Genomic DNA, 15,777 nt, shown 5'->3' on the forward strand with positions numbered 1-15,777 from the left:
TTTTATATTAACAAAGAAATGTGATCAGAAGAATAAAAGCACTATTTTGGGGGGATTTGGTGGTTTGTTTCTTTTTTTTTTTTTTTAACAAATGGACATGATGTTCTTTTTCATTTCTCCTTCCTTGTTGGTCCAGACAAATTGTCTGAAGGAATAAGCTACAGTTGATCCAATTCTGAATAGCACACAGATCCCTTTGGGCTTTTAAAAAGCTCTTCAGTTAAACAAGTATTATTTGTATTGCTTGCCAAGTACCTCACCATCCTTCTCCAGAAATGAGTGCTGAAGATAGCTTTGTTTGTCCATGCCTCTTCACTCTGATCTTTAATTTAACTGGTGGTATAATGACACAGTATCACATGTTTCCTCCATAGCATAGCTCCCTCCAGTGTGTTTATCCACATAAATAATTCACATAAATAATTCACATAAATAATTCACATAAATAATTCACATAAATAATTCACAATAAACTGTGAACGGTTTTAAATTGAATGACCCCACAGATGAATATCTAATGAATTTGAGATCTTCCCCAAACATCTAAACCCACAAACCATTCTTCTTCTCTTCACTGATTTTCATCCACACACTTCATTCAGCAGCAAGATGGATTCAAAGGATAGCCAACAGTGCTCTATTATTTTAGAAACCAATCCCCTATTTATGGTTTATATTTTAGGCAGTAACTCCTGAAATACTTGTATTACTATGCAGGTCTTTGTCATCATTACCAGATGTGTCTGAGGGCACTAGAAGAGACAGAAAGCCACACTCTAGTTCCCAGAGCAAATCTCTCGGAGTACAGGGTTAACACAAGCTGCACTGCTGCCCAACTAGAATAAGGGACAGACTATCAAAGATCTGAATTTGATTTATATATATTGGTGTATTTTGTACCTTCATTCTCTGCTGTCAGCTGGGCTTTCTAGACAAATTGACCTCCATATTTGCTTTTGAAGTAGCAGAACAAGTCCTTTGGATCAGGGAACAGCAGCCATATACCTGCCCATTGGTTGCCTCTCTTAAAAAGGGGTGGTCTTGGTTTTGGTCCATGTTGTCCTTAGGCTCAAGGCAAATTGAGAACAAGTGAAATAGCAATTTTCTTCTGTAAGAGATCATTTTTCCAGGGTCACCCTTCATCTGCAGAGTGTTGTTTGCTGTGTAGAAAATTAAAGAATACTGAATTGCTAAGTCGAGTTAACTGGTTGTTCGTTTTATCTGTGAAAGAAACAGAGGTGGTCTAGAAGAGAGGTATTTTATTAAAGTTATGATAGAGCAATAAGCACTTTTCATTAATGAACTATGATCAGTAGCAAGGCACTGGTGCAAATCCATCTGTCCTCTGCACCTAAAAAGGCCTGAATCTACTGAGACACTGACTGGCCAAAGCTATACAGAAACTTGAATCAAAATGTTTCTAAACCTCATTGACAAAAGCCTGATACCTTTAAAGAGCCTGGGAGGCCTGCCACTGATTTCAAAGGAGCCAAGATTTCACCCCAAGGGTTTGGCACATCATGGCCAGTGACCGTGAATGAGCTTATTCACGGAGCAATCAGAGCTTGTAGGCGCCTGCTCCTTCCCCTGCTGTAGCTCAGTGCTTTCCCACTGTGACTTTATTAATGGCTTTGGTCTCAATTTCAGATGCTGTGCAAGCTCAGTACTGTAAAAATAATCCTTTCTCCTATTGACAGTGTACCTTTATAGTACTTGAACATGGAGATTTAACTGTCGGTCAACAGAAATACTTTTCATCTCTCATTCTTCTGATAACTTCTTTTGAAATACATTTCCTTTCTTCCCCCCTCTTGACACATAAAAACCTCCCTCTGCTTGTCATTCAGGGATAAGTGGAAGTGGAAACAAAACAGTCACGTTCCTTGGCTGCCCTTTATAAAGCACTTTCTGCCAGAAACTTACTCTTCAAGGTATTGAGGTCGTGGCAGAAAATATTCAGGAAGGGTACACTTTTTAACAATTGCTCTTGAAACTGGAATAGTATAGAACTTAAAAATACTTGACATGCTGACCTGAAGAAGCACGCAAGTTCTGCTTTTGTGTTGGTCAGCCCACATGCTTGTGGCCACTCACAGTGAAATGAAAATTTCTGGGGGCATACTGGGGCAAAATTTAATTCTGTGTAGTTTAATTTGTATTCTGTTTTTGTATTTTGTATACTTTTCCTCTTTGAGCAAACATGCTGTTTCATTATCTACTGATGCCATGTAACCTTGTGCATGTAACCTTTATGCACCAAGTGTTGCAATCCTCAGATGGGAGACCTTTCCTTAGATAGCAGTCTTGCTGACATGACTGCTTTCTACATCTATCATTTAGGATACCAACTAAATAAATTAAATCCCTTTGCTCCTAAAACACAGACTCCTAAGACATCAGCATTTACACACACAACCTTTACCTATCCTACGACTCCTGTGTTGTGTTGAGCCCATGTGGGAGCAGAATCACCACTAAAACATTCCTTCCAGTGCTTCAGCTGTGGCTTGTGAGCTTTAAGAGGGCATTGGAAGTGTTTCCTTCTCACACTGAGGTGATCCTAATAAGCATTGAGATCCAAAGACAGTCGACATAGCTGGTAATACACAACAAAGCAAGGCTGCCCTAAAAGAAAGGGTTGTGCTGTTGTGACTGCTTTTATCCTACACCTGTCTGCTCCTTGAGGTTTTTGAGAGCATTTGACTTCCATGGTAGTGGGGGTCTGGTTAAAAGTCTTTCCCGCAAAAGAATCCCTCATGGAATCCAGATTCAACAGATGAATGTTACAGCCACTGTGATGGAAGCTAGGGGGGAAGTGGAGAAAAAATGTAATTAGAAAGAAAGCTGTTGTTCAAAGCCTGGCTCATAAGCAGGCAAATCTAACATATTTAAAATTTTGCTTTACCTGTATGGATGTATTTCTGAGGAAAGAATAGCTGGAAAGAATAGAGTACAGCAAAATTGCAATCAATTACTAAATTCTTGGGTACATTTTCTTTGAGCATTATCCATTGTCCAGTCATTTCCAAATTCAACACAGGTAGAAAAACAATAAAATGTTTTCTTCATGCAGAGTGAATAGCTTTTCTTTTTACGATTTTTAACATAATCTTGGCCTTTGTAAAAAAATAACCTAATTAATTTAAAACATTTTCCAAGAGCATCTTTCTAAGAGCAGAATGAACTACTTTTTGTGAGACCTGCACAATGGCTCCTCACTGACTTCTTTTTCACTTACTCCATAAGTCATTCTAAAAGATAGTGGTGATGCCCCCTTGGTTCTTTTCATAGGTAATTGGCTGAAGAATGTTGCTATGGAAAATTACCTTTAGATTTTGCTCCATATTGGAAAAACAAAAAAGAAAAGAAAGCACACCCCTTTCGCTCATGACATCCAGTTGCTCATATGACAACAAAGTGGTGCCTCCAGATTGGCATCTGGGATTAGGCTTTGCTCATATACACTGAACTATCTGATTACTGCCAATGGGATTACTTGTGTGAATAAGGCAAGCAGGATTTGACCTTAATATTTCATTTCAGGACCAGGCAAGTGGGGCAGAAACTGTAAGAAAGAAAGCCCTCACCCAGCCAAAAAAATCTTTAAAAACCGTCAAAGTAAATGTTTGCCACTTGGTTTCCATATTTAATGTTTTGGAAAAGTCCTCCCCTTCTATGAATGTTTTCTAGCCAATGTTATACACCTTCCTACCTGTATGGCAAGTGCAGCATTAAAATAACATATGAGCTGGCAACGTTACATGCATACTTTGCATTTAATACTATCTGCAAACTGTCCACTGAGCAGATTAAGATAGGATTTAAATAAATATTAAGTTAAAACTTTAAATGAAATTTTAAAAAGCATATAAGAATGGTTTTTTCCTTTTTATTTTATCTCTACTATTAAAATGGGGTGATGTAGGTGAACTTAAATTATTCAGGACTTCCATGCAATTTTCAGCCCACATTCTCTGAGGCTTAGCATGCAGTTTTGGTGAGTTAAAAGCAATGGATAGCTCTCGTGAGCAAAGAATGGCCCTCTCACACTTCCAGCAGATTCTTTTCATGATGTGTTCTGCCTTATTTTAGCAATACTTTACCATAGCCTTCTTAATTGCCTTGTCCATGTGTTTCTTTTTAGATACCAGGGTTAGAGGATGGTTCCTTTTGGACTCTTACCTTCCCACGTTTTTCCTTACCGGAGCATACCTTCTCTGCATATGGCTGGGTACCAAGTTCATGAAGAACAGACCTCCTTTCTCTCTCAGGCCTCAACTCATCGTGTATAACCTGGGCATCACACTACTCTCCTTCTACATGCTCATAGAGGTAAGTGCTCTTCCATGCAGCACAGCTGAGAAAGCTAACCCAGATGCAGTTTTTAGCAGAAATAACTTAAGTGACAGGTGGTTTTGCTAGAAAAGTTAAAAGCAACAGCAAAATTAATATTAAAAAAAATAAAAATAGTCCCTTCTCATCTTAGATTTTGGCATGTTTTGACTGTCCTCCCTGAGCCACAGTCCGCACCTGGAGACAGCTGGTTGTTGCCAGAACTGTGTCTACAGCCATAAATTTGAATCTGCAACAGTCATTCAGCTCATATGTGCTTACACCTTGTTCTTCAGCAACCATGAAAATGCCCTAGATTGGGTTTTATTCATATGACTGTCCGTGGAATGATTTTTCCCTGCCCATGCTTAAATATGAACAGATTTATAGTTGAGAGCAAGTACTGATTTATTTATGGTATTGGCAATTCAGTGTTATTTTTCTGCTCTTGTGACTAAGAAACTTTTTTCATATAGTCAGACAGTAAAAGACAGATGTTAAAAACTTAGCACTTCATCCAAAAGCAAGGGCTATGGGGCTTGGAGGCTGAATATGGTCACACAGATTATTTCCCAAGTACTTATCAGGAAGGAACATGCTCATATAAATCAGGATCCATTTAGTACCAGAAGAGAGGGTTGAATGCATCTAAAGATTTTGCAACAGCTGAGGATTCAAACAGTGCCTCTCAGCAGACATGTGTGGTTTTGCCTCCCAGAGGGGAATGCAAGCTACAAGTTACCATTTGGTTATTATCTGGAAGCTATCCATTCTCAGCCATTTGACAATTGAGATACTTTTGATATTAAGGTGTTAGCATACATCACTTAAAGCTGTTAAAAACAAACATGAGAAGAAAAAATGCACAAAACTTTTTTTTTTTGGCTGAAGATGTGACCCCAGGCATGAGAAACCCTGGCGGAAGAATGTGGTTGATTTCATGGTATGGTCTGACACTGCTGTGTTGCCTCCACAGCCTCATGGCATTTCTCACTCCTGGGGCTCTTGGCCACAGTTTCCACCTTATTTCTGTTGGTTGGACAAGAAGAGTTTCAGAAGCCAAACAGGGCCCCCAAAGATTCCAAGTTTTAAATTAATTTGAGCTAAACACCAAGTGACTGGCCTGGTCAAATGGCTGAGAAGCAGTTTAGGTTTGTGCCTTTGTGCAAAGCAAAGGACTGATTGTGTTACACAGAGCTTTGTCCTGGTCAGTGCTCCAGCTGGCTTCAGAGGCTGCTGCGGGTGTCTGGGAGTGCAGGATAAGGTTTAGAGCAAAAGGGAAACCAGCACAATTGCTGGAAGGTTTGATGAGTCCACAGTGATTGTCCTCCAGAATTTAAATTAGCACTTTGATGTTTAAATCCCCATTTTGCTTGAAGGTATACAGATAACTGGCTGCAGTAGCAAGACTCAGCAAAAAGGATTAACTGAATAGAAAACAATACAGCTGCCCAGCTTCCCTTGCAGCCTGATTTGGCCTGCCACAAGTAAATAAATGGAAGAACAAAGAAAATTTTAGCGGGTCTCATTTGCATGAATGAAGCAAATTTGGTTTTAGCCACCTTCACATCCTGACAGGAATCGTATTTAGCCAGCTCCTGTTCAGCTGCCTTCCTGCCCTGTCGTTCCTGAGGCTAAATTTTCTGCAGACAGTCGCTGAGTTGCTTTAGTCCTCAGATTAGTCCCTTGAGACTCTGATTCTGAGGCTGGAAGCTGCTGATTTACACCTCCCAGGTTGCAGCTGGGCATGTGCCAGCTCATAGCTCCACATACTGCAAATTCAGGAACCCAGGGAACACAACAGCTGATCTGCACTACCAGCTGTTCTGCTGCAGATTTCACTTTTGGCTCTGGACTGTCAGCCAGGCTGGTTTTACACTGAACAAAACACAGTTCCATTATAATGGCTCTGTATTTTTTCTTAGTCTACTTGCCTGGCTCTATCACAGCTTCTCCTGTGAAGGAGCAGAATGGAAGTTAAGACTTGCAGTCCTGCCTGAGCTAGCCTGCACATCCCTGCTGAAGAAAAACAGGCAAATGGGAGAGCAAAAATTATCTTCAGTACCAAATAAAGTTGTGGTGATTTAATATTTCAAAATGTCTGATTTGCAGAGCTTCTCTCTATGCCCCTTGTTCTCTCTGTTTTTTGAGGACAGTAAGCTCTTTAAGGCAAGAGTTACCTATATTTAGCACATTCTGAACAGGGGTTTCTTATGTAAACACAGCTGATCCTTCCAGTGACTATGATTCAGGATCAATTCCTAATTAGACACATTTATAAGTGTTGTTTTGTTACTCCATCCTCACTGCATCTAAACCCCTCTGGTCTCTGTATTGGGGATAAATCACAAAATAACAAGCTCTACAATGGAGATAAACCAGGCTTCCCTCCCCCACTCCTTACACACACAACCCTCCAAAAAACCCCATATCCAACCATCCTTCTTTCTTTTGTTTATAAGGGGCCACATAGCAATAGCTGTGCAATAGCTCCAGAATGTAGTGGTTGCTTCTTGGACATTCAAAAGAAAAAAATACCTCCAACACAAGAAAGGGTGTTATCTCCAAATACAGACTGTCCCACATGATGGATTTAATGAGAAACATGGTAAACCTGCTGATGGGAGTACTTGTGCTTCAATTCTTCATCTCCTCACCCTCACCTCCTGACTGGTTATAGTTGGCACTTCATGGCACTTGATCTGTACAACCTCAAGGCAAGAAGACGAAGGTTATAGCAAAGAGTCACAACAAAAGTGCTGTTTTTAAATCTCCAAGGGCAGATTCCTCTTTTGAGCCAGAGCTCCATGCACTGCACCGTGGGCATGAACTATCTGGGAGCCGATTTTATCTCTGAGCTCTGAGGTCAACCAATCTGCAAAGTACTTGGAGGAACAGTTCCAGGACAACTCTAAGATGTGCCATCAGCATAAGTTCAGATACCCCTACTACCCCCGAAGGACAAGGTCTAAAGACAAACTGCTCTGCCCAGCTGCCCTCATCCTACTGAGATGTCTCAAAATTTTTGAGTCAACAAAGAGTTAGGTGCCTCTGAAAGCCTCCCAGAAGGGCAACTTGTTAGACCTTAATTTAGACTTCTGAATTAGGCAAATAGCTTTCCTGAAATGGTCAAAGGTGCTTACTTTCCCCATTTTAATATGATGGAGAAGTTGGCGCTTCAGAGTGTGGTTTTTTTGAGTACCTGAAGTTTAGACACAAGTCCTGTGCTTAAATTGGGCAGGCTGCAGGTGGGCTGCTGGGGAGGCAGAAGATAATTCCTTCCACCCTTGCCACCAAAGAAACCTGCAGCAGAAGTTTGCTTTTGTTGTATACTTTTCTGTAACAGTAAGTGCTCATAGACCCAGATCAACTCTAGCAATCCAACAGTTTCTAGACCATTGCCAAATTCTGCATAAGGAAAAACAGCCACCACATTTTTACGTTTATAAACATCAAAACCTTTAACAATTTCCCTTAAGAAATATATGCCTTTTCTCTACACAAATCTCTGCCTAAGATGCTAAAAGTACCAACTACAAGCAGTAAACCAGCTTACTGTGAAAAACCAGCACATTTGTGCATATTTTAAAATTTCATGTGCTTACAAACCACACTTCGGGGATGCAGTCTGAAGCACCAGAGGCCAAACTGTCACAAGTCCAGTGATAAACTAAAAGTGGAAACACAGGAGACTAGTGCTGATCTCTGAATTCTGAAATTAGTCAGGTGAGGATACTCTCTCTCACTAATAGGAATAGACATAATCTCTGCCATAGTCTTAGGCTGCTTTCCCCAGCAGTAAGTATCACCTCTGCCCTATTTAAATAAATCTCAGCTGGCCATCAAGGTCTCACCCAAGTCATTCTGTTGATCAGGCACTGAGAAAACCAGGACACTGGCACCATTTGGGTCAGATTAAAAAGGAGATCTAGAGATATGTGTCATTAGCAGAGAGGCGGCGTGATGTCTCAAGCTGCCTGTATCCCCAGGTAGCTTCTCAGACTTATTACAAATCCATGGGATTTGTAAGCAAGCAACCACATCCATGTGGGGAAGCAGGACCTGCATGTGAAGACCCCTCCTGTCAGAACAAAGGGGAAAGAATACAACTCACAAATATTACCAGTCCAGTGCATTAGCCTTTCTAGAGCAGCCAGAAAGTCTTCTACCTTGCAGTATTAAATAAAATAAAAAGCAGTAAATGTATCTGTTTCCAGGAGCTGAAAAGTCATCCCACATGAAGTCCAGTTTCTAAATTATAGCCATAACTTGCAGATCCGTAGATGCCAAGATGGTGTGAGAATTCCCAGGAGCGCCAGAATGATCAAAGCCACCAGCCACCACTTTTAGCCCTACACACTGCAACTGAGATTTCATCTCACACATTACTAGAAAGCCAAGTAGGACACCTGAACTTGGCATAATGGGGCAAAACAAAAGGAACAAACCAAAAACAGAAGGAGCACTTAAACTCTGTTTTATTCCATCAATGTAATAGCTGACATAAGAAAGATTTGCTTCCTATCTGTGCAAGTGTTACAAAGATGGAACTTGTGCAGCAGAAGTTCTTAGTAAATCTTTAACCTTGCAGACAATGAGGAAAGGTGAAAAAGATCCTTATCAGTTCGAAATATCCTGGAATTTTACTGTAGAAATCCAACATAGTTGTGCTTTTGGTGTTTGTTTTTCTGTTTTTGTTTGTTTGTTTTTTGGGGGTTTTGCTTGGTTTTTTGTTTTGTTGGTTGGTTTTGGGGTTTTTTGTTTGTTTTGTTGGGGTTTTTTTTGTTGTTGCTATTGTTTTTTTTTTTTGTTGGGTTGGGTTTTGGGGGGTTTTTTTGTAAGATTGTGATAAAATATTGTCTGCTCTTTCATTAATTGTTCAGATAATGTAAATTAAGTACAGAAGTAGGGAATTATTCTAGATCCATAAGTATTGGTGCTTAAGGTGAAGGCTTCCTTTGAAGTAATTATTGAGTACTGAGAGACTATTTTAACCTGAGGGCAGCCAGAGAAAAAGAAAAAAGTGAGAAACCAGAAGAGATCAGGTGCACTCCTCTATCATTTGAAGAAGGGAGAAGTGGGAAAAAGACAGTAAAAGGTCTATACAAAAAAACCTAGACAGTAAAAGGTCACTGAGAGTGCATTGTAAAGCAGTGAAACGTAAGGACAAGAGCAGACAACTCTTTTGGTCAAGTGAGAACTTTATGTGAATAGAGTTAAATTACCAGGCGTTCCTCTATCTTAATAGAATAATTTGTTTGGAGAGCCGAGGAGCTGACTTTGCTGTCCTCACCTGCAGTTATCCCAGCTGGACATGGTGTCCTCTCATCTCAGTTTTCATCCTCTGTGTTCTCCTTGTCTTTCACGCTGACCTTTCTGAGCTCTGCATTTCAGTAGAACATTTAACCTGATCATTGAAAAAGGCAATTCTCTGGATCTCTTGTGCATATTCAAATAGAATTCAGTAGAACCTTATTGGAAATCAAGAAAAAAACTTGATATGATGAGGTTTTTCACATGTGCAAATCTTCTAATACCATCACTGGTACCACAAAATATCATAGGGGAACTATTTAGAACAGGTGTAATCAAAGACTCATGGAAAATAAGCCTAGGCAGGATTTCTTTTTGCCTATTCTTCTATCCCAGACAACAGCAAGACTCAACGTAATTATCATTCATAACTGATTTAGTGAATTAATTTTGAAGTCATTAGTTCACTAATCCTTCTATCAGGCTCCCATTTACTTAAAGAGTGCTAAATGGGACTGGCCAGTAGTTTCTCAACAACATGGCTTTACATATGAAAGAGTTTTTGTTGATTAAAAAAAAGTTCAAACGTTTATCAAAGCTTCACTTGGGAAAGGGCACTTATATTTGTCACCCTGTTATGAACATTCTGACCTAAAAACAGGAGGAAAACATGGGATCACATATTTCCTCCACTCTGGAATACCCAGTATCGTTTTAGTTACAATGCTCCAGTTGGATGAGATGTCCAACACAGGGTCCAGCTATGTGCTGTAGGTCAGGATAGCAAACTGCAGTTGGTGTATTACAGAATTAGCCAATCTTTTTTGGGGAGACACCATGCATGCAATTATTTGACCTCTAACTAGACCCACAGAGAGCTGGAGAGCCTCACAAAGCAGTAGCCCAAAGCATGCTTTTCGCAGTTCTGTCCCCATGAAAAATATCACAAAGAGAAACAACAAAATATTTCACTTGTGATAAAGCTTGTGGAGTGTTTCCAGTTCAGAACCTTTTTTTGTTTGGCACAACACCACCACTAAGTTTTCACATTTGGGGAAACTGTGGCACTGACCAAGTGGCAGGGCTGGGACATTCTGGAATCTCCCAGCCACGGGCTGAACAACTGAGCCCACACTGCTTCCCTATAGGGTTTATAGTTATGCCAGACTACATCTTATCTGTGATTTTCTAGGCATGAGAGCATCAATCTGGAAACACAGGCTGTTCTGCATCTCAGCTATCCATATAAAATCCGGGATTATGCCAGAATTCTTGGAGTCTTGTCTAAAGATAGGCAACCTCTATAGAGAGATATCCATCAATAAATACTATTCACAGATGATTTTACAATTAAACATTCTAGCAAAAAAAAAAATACCCAAAAAAACCTAACCAAAATCTTGCTTTTAAGCTTTCTAGGTATTTTTTAAGACTGATTTAATGACAAGTCAAAGATGATTAATGATACCTTCCTCTTTTCATTATCATGCAAAAGTGTGATGTCCTCAGTAGCCTTGTGTTGTGGTTCACTCCAGCCTCTTTGGTATAGCAAGACAGTTCAGATGTTGCATGCTTGTGGAAGTGAGTCATGTTACAGGCAAGGAGCTGATTTCTCTCTTTAAAAACTAAAAAAAGGAAAATCATAAGAGATCATTAATATCTGGTCTCTGTTTTTAGATGCTGATCATCTCCTCAGGCATTCCATTCTAAAATTCATTTAAAATAAAAAAGAAAATGTCATTTCTCTCTTCTTCCTGAGACACTGCCCTGAGTGACTCCTTTTCCTTGGGATGTGGCCTTCAGATAACTGCTTTTAGGACTATTTTATCCAAGTCTATAGATCCAGGGAGGAGCTCTCACCTACAAGGACTAATGAAAGTCTCCTATGACCAAGGGAAATAAGTGATTCACAGCATTACAAGTTAAACTCTTCTTTGTGCTATGTAGATAGATTAGTCTCCTTTACTTATTTTGGTGAGACCTTGGTTGCTTGAGAACAAACAGTGGTCAGATCAAGTTGCTTTAATTGGTCAAAGGGTTGGAGTGCCTCAAACAACCCAGTAAAACATCACACCCATAGTAACATCAAGAGGCATCCTGCTCTGTTTTTTTTTTTTCACAAGAAGGATGCTGGTGCTCATCCTCCTACTCTGAACTTTTAAGGAGAATGTTATTTTTCTAAATACTAACTTCATTATTAGTTTTTAGCTTTCCTTCTTAGCTGTTTCCATATAGACAGACCATTTCACTCGGAAGAGACACACAGCAAACACCTAGTCCAACTGCCTGACAAATTCATGTTTGACCTAAAGTTAAAGCTTGCTGGTAGTAGCACTGACCAAATGCCTCTTAAACACTGACAGGCTGGGAGCATTGACCACCCTTCTAGGAAGCCTGTTCAAGGGTTTGACCACCCTTATGGCAAAGAAATTCTTCCTAATGTCCAGTCTAAACCTCCCCTGGTGCAGCTTGGAACCATTCCCACACATCCCATCACTGCATCCCAGGGAGAAGAGCTCAGCACCTCCCTCCCTCTTCCCACCTCAGGAAGCTGTAGAGAACAATGAAGTCACCCTTCAGCCCCCTTCTCCCCAAGTTAGACAAGCCCAAAGTCCTCAGCTGCTCCTCGCAGGACTTCCTTCCAGCCCTGTCACCAGCTTTTTTGCCCTCCTCTGGTACGTTCAAGGATCTTCACAACCTTCCCAAATGGTGGGTCCAGAGCTGCACCCAGTGCTCCAGGTGAGGCTGATGCAGTGGGAAAATTCCCTCTCCTGACAGGCTGGTTACACCATGCTTGATACACCCCAGGATGAGATTTACCCTTGGGACTGCCAGGGTACATGATGGCTCACATAGAGCTGATGTTGACCAGCACCCCCAGCTCTCCTTCCACAGGGCTGCTCTCCAGCCATTCCTCCCTCAGATCATACTTGTGTCCATGATACTGCATCCCAGGAGCTGGATCCAGCATTTGGACTTGTTAAATTTCATCCCATTGATGAGTGCCCAATGCTCCAATCTATCCAAATCTTTCTGCAAGGACCCTTCTCCTTCAAGAGAGTCAACAGCACCTCCCCGTTTCATATCATCAACAAACCTGCTATTGAGGCATTCAATTTGTGCCTCCAGATCACTGACAGATATTTTGAACAGCACTGGCCCTAGAACTGATCCTGAGGAACACTGCTGGTGACCTGTCACCTAGCCAGACAGGCATCAGATGCTGATGCCTCACCCTCTGCCTTTCTCTTGCCCTGGGACAAGGGCCAACACTTTATTGCTTCTAAGCATTTGCTCTCTGAGAAAGTTCAACCATGCACAGAGATTTTTCTACAACTCAAAGAGCACAGAGACCCTGCAGTCAGCAGAAATTGGAATATCCATTCAGAAAATTACATCACTTTCCTTTCTACATATCTGTGGGGAACAGCTGAAAGAGAAGCTACAGCTGTGAGATTTTTGAAGTTGAAAGTTTGAAATGAGCAGGGCATAGGCCCCTAGGTCAAGCTCTTGGTGCTTAGCCTGCTACTCAGTGAGGTGAAAGGATTACATCATCTTTTGGTACCTGCTGCCCACCCCCACCACTGAAATTTCTGACAGAGAAATCAGCTTTCAATTCTGAGCAAATTGATTCCCTATTTACAAAAATAAGGCATGAGTTGGACTGATGTGGCAAAACAACTCCTGTGAGTCCTTGTGCTGTTTATACTTGAATAGGTGAATAGAGGTAATTTATTAGTATAAAAACAGCAATCTGTTAAGAACAACATTAGGGCAACAGCAAAATATGAAAACTCTACTAATTAACAGGATGTTGTTACTTAGCAGAAATTTTTCACTAGGCAGCACTTTGCTCTTTATGTGATCTGTTTTTCCAAATAGCTTCAAACAATACTTGTTTTAATATTATTTTCAGGATAGGCTGCCAAGAATGCAAATAATTCAAATAATTGTTTTCTAGGGGAGAGAATTTCCGTTTCGAAAAAGAGAGGGGATTTCTCATCTTATTGGTAGACACTGCAGTAGCACCATCTCTGAGTGATTAATAACATCATGAGCTCTGTGGAGTTGTGAGTGCTCTGTGTGTGGAAGAGAATGTGACTGTAACAATACATCAGAAAAAGGTATCAGAAAAAAGTGACCTGGTACCAAAATGTCTCGTGTCATGGTAACACCTTCTGCTCCAGATATGGAGCTGGCTCATTTGGCACTACTGGCACTACTCCTTACCTTCCACATGGTTGATAGCCTACAGGAAAGTCATGACCTAGGATCACCAGGATCCATAAAAAGTATTTTCTCTTTCCAAGTTTACATACTACTTTTTTTTTTTATTAGAAAGTTAGCCAGCAATCTTGTAAATTATCTTTCAAAGAAGAGGAGTCAAAACTCAAAGTGAATTATTTTCTCTTCCCTAAAGAGGACACCATAGTATGGAAGGCACTTACAACAGAGAACAGAAATGCTGAGCTACAGAAAAGCTGATGTGAAAGACTGAGGTTTAAAAAAGTTTAAAAAGATCTTCCATCTAGGCTGCTGGCTCTTGAAATGCAGGCACAAACCGGAGGAAATTCTTCTTCCAAGTAAATTGGGAAATATGCAAACAGAATGATCTGAAAAAATCTGGCATTTTACAGAATCATGGAAGAATGAACAAAAGAAATTAAAACCCGTGCAGTCAGAGTGGTATTCTTACCCCAAAGCTTGCTCTCCATTTGCATGCTGACCATTTGTAAGGACTTGAAATTTCCTAATTACTAAATTTAAAAATTATGATCTTTGAAAGAAATACTTTTCTATGAGCCTCTAATGGTTTTCTCATCTCATTTTTCAACATGGAACCTATGAATGAAATACTTGAGAAAAAAAAAAAAAACCACAAAACCTTGAGATGCCACTGAATTCACCTGTTCAGCACTAGCAGGAATATTTCATAAAACATATCAAGTTGGAAGAAACCCATCAGGATGATTGACTCCAACTCCTGGACCTGCACAGGACACCCCAAGATCACACCTTGTGCTTGAGAGCATTGCCCAGACACTTCTTGAGCTGCCAGGCTTTGCACTGTGACCACTGCCCTCGGGAGCCTGGTTAAGTGGCTGAACACCCTTGGGGTCAAAAACGTTTTGCTGATATCTGACCTAAACTTCGCCCAACTCAGCTTCATGCTGTTCCCTCAGGTCCTGTCTCTAGTCACCACAAAGAACAGATCAGTGCCTGCCCCTCCTTTTCCCCTTGTGAGGAAGTTGTAGACTGCAGTGAGGTCTCCTCTCAGTCTCCTCCAGGCTGAACAAACCAAGTGACCTCAGTCACTCCTCATATGTCTTCTCCTCAAGGCCCTTCACCATCCTTGTGGGCCTTCTTTGGATGTTCTCTAAGAGCTTACTATCTTTCTCATATTGTGGCACCCAAAGCTGCCCCCAGCACTCAAGGTGAGGCTGCCCCAGTTCAGAGCAGAGCAGGACAATCCCCTCCCTTGCCCAGCTGTGATGCTGTGCCTGATGCCCGCAGGACACTCCTGGCTGCCAGGGCACTGCTGACTCATGTTCAGCTTGCCACCAACCAGGACCCCCAGGTCCCTTTCCATAGGGCTGCTCTCCAGGCTCTCGTTCCCTGGTCTCTACACATCACCAGGGTTGCTCTGTCCCAGGTGCAGAACCCTGGTTTGTTATCTCAGGGACCACTGCATACATTGTCCTCTCAAACTTTAGTAAACTAATTACATGTCCTGATCTGCACAATGTCAGAAAAATTTGGAGCCTGCATAAGCATTAGGTCCACTTCTTCCTTCAACTTTGGTTTTTCTTTCTGTTCCTCCTGTAATTGTCTCTGGAGCTCTTCTGTTTTGAAAGACAGTAGAAACTTGGTTGCTTTCCAGCTCAGTTTTCCATCCTTGTTTCTCTTTAATATATTATCTTTTCTGTAGTAGCAGGAAGCTCCTGGACAGCACCTAACACTTTGCAAATAATCACTTTCTCTTTCCCAGCCTTTATACGACCCCTCCTAGCGACTTCTAGATGTTCCTCCACAGCTTTCCAATCACACCAGTTTTCCCAAATCCATTTTTCTGAGAACTTAGGACTTGGACTTTTTCCATGATTTTGTTAGTAGTCAGTGATACTGCTTGCAAACCTGCTGACTACACCGAACACGTGTTTTAAGGTCACGTAACAAATCACTGGCAAAGGT

The 15,777-nt window shown here is 41.0% G+C and overlaps 1 protein-coding gene and 1 long non-coding RNA gene across 2 annotated transcripts in view; both read left to right on the forward strand.

Moving 5' to 3' along the window:
- The window catches only part of ELOVL2 (ELOVL fatty acid elongase 2), a 52,630-nt gene that overhangs the window by 25,838 nt on the left and 11,015 nt on the right, over positions 1–15,777 (forward strand). The window contains exon 3 of the mRNA XM_085051915.1: positions 4,145–4,332. Within this exon, the coding sequence (XP_084908041.1) occupies positions 4,145–4,332 (188 nt within the window). The remainder of the gene's footprint in view (positions 1–4,144; positions 4,333–15,777) is intronic.
- LOC146441526 (uncharacterized) lies at positions 5,222–6,420 on the forward strand. The gene is made up of 2 exons (XR_014849953.1): positions 5,222–5,275; positions 6,258–6,420. It is a non-coding gene; the product is annotated as an uncharacterized LOC146441526 (long non-coding RNA).

This window comes from Lichenostomus cassidix, chromosome 2 (genome assembly GCF_008360975.1).
Source record: "Lichenostomus cassidix isolate B80296 chromosome 2, HeHo_3.0, whole genome shotgun sequence".
Taxonomy (NCBI): domain Eukaryota; kingdom Metazoa; phylum Chordata; class Aves; order Passeriformes; family Meliphagidae; genus Lichenostomus; species Lichenostomus cassidix.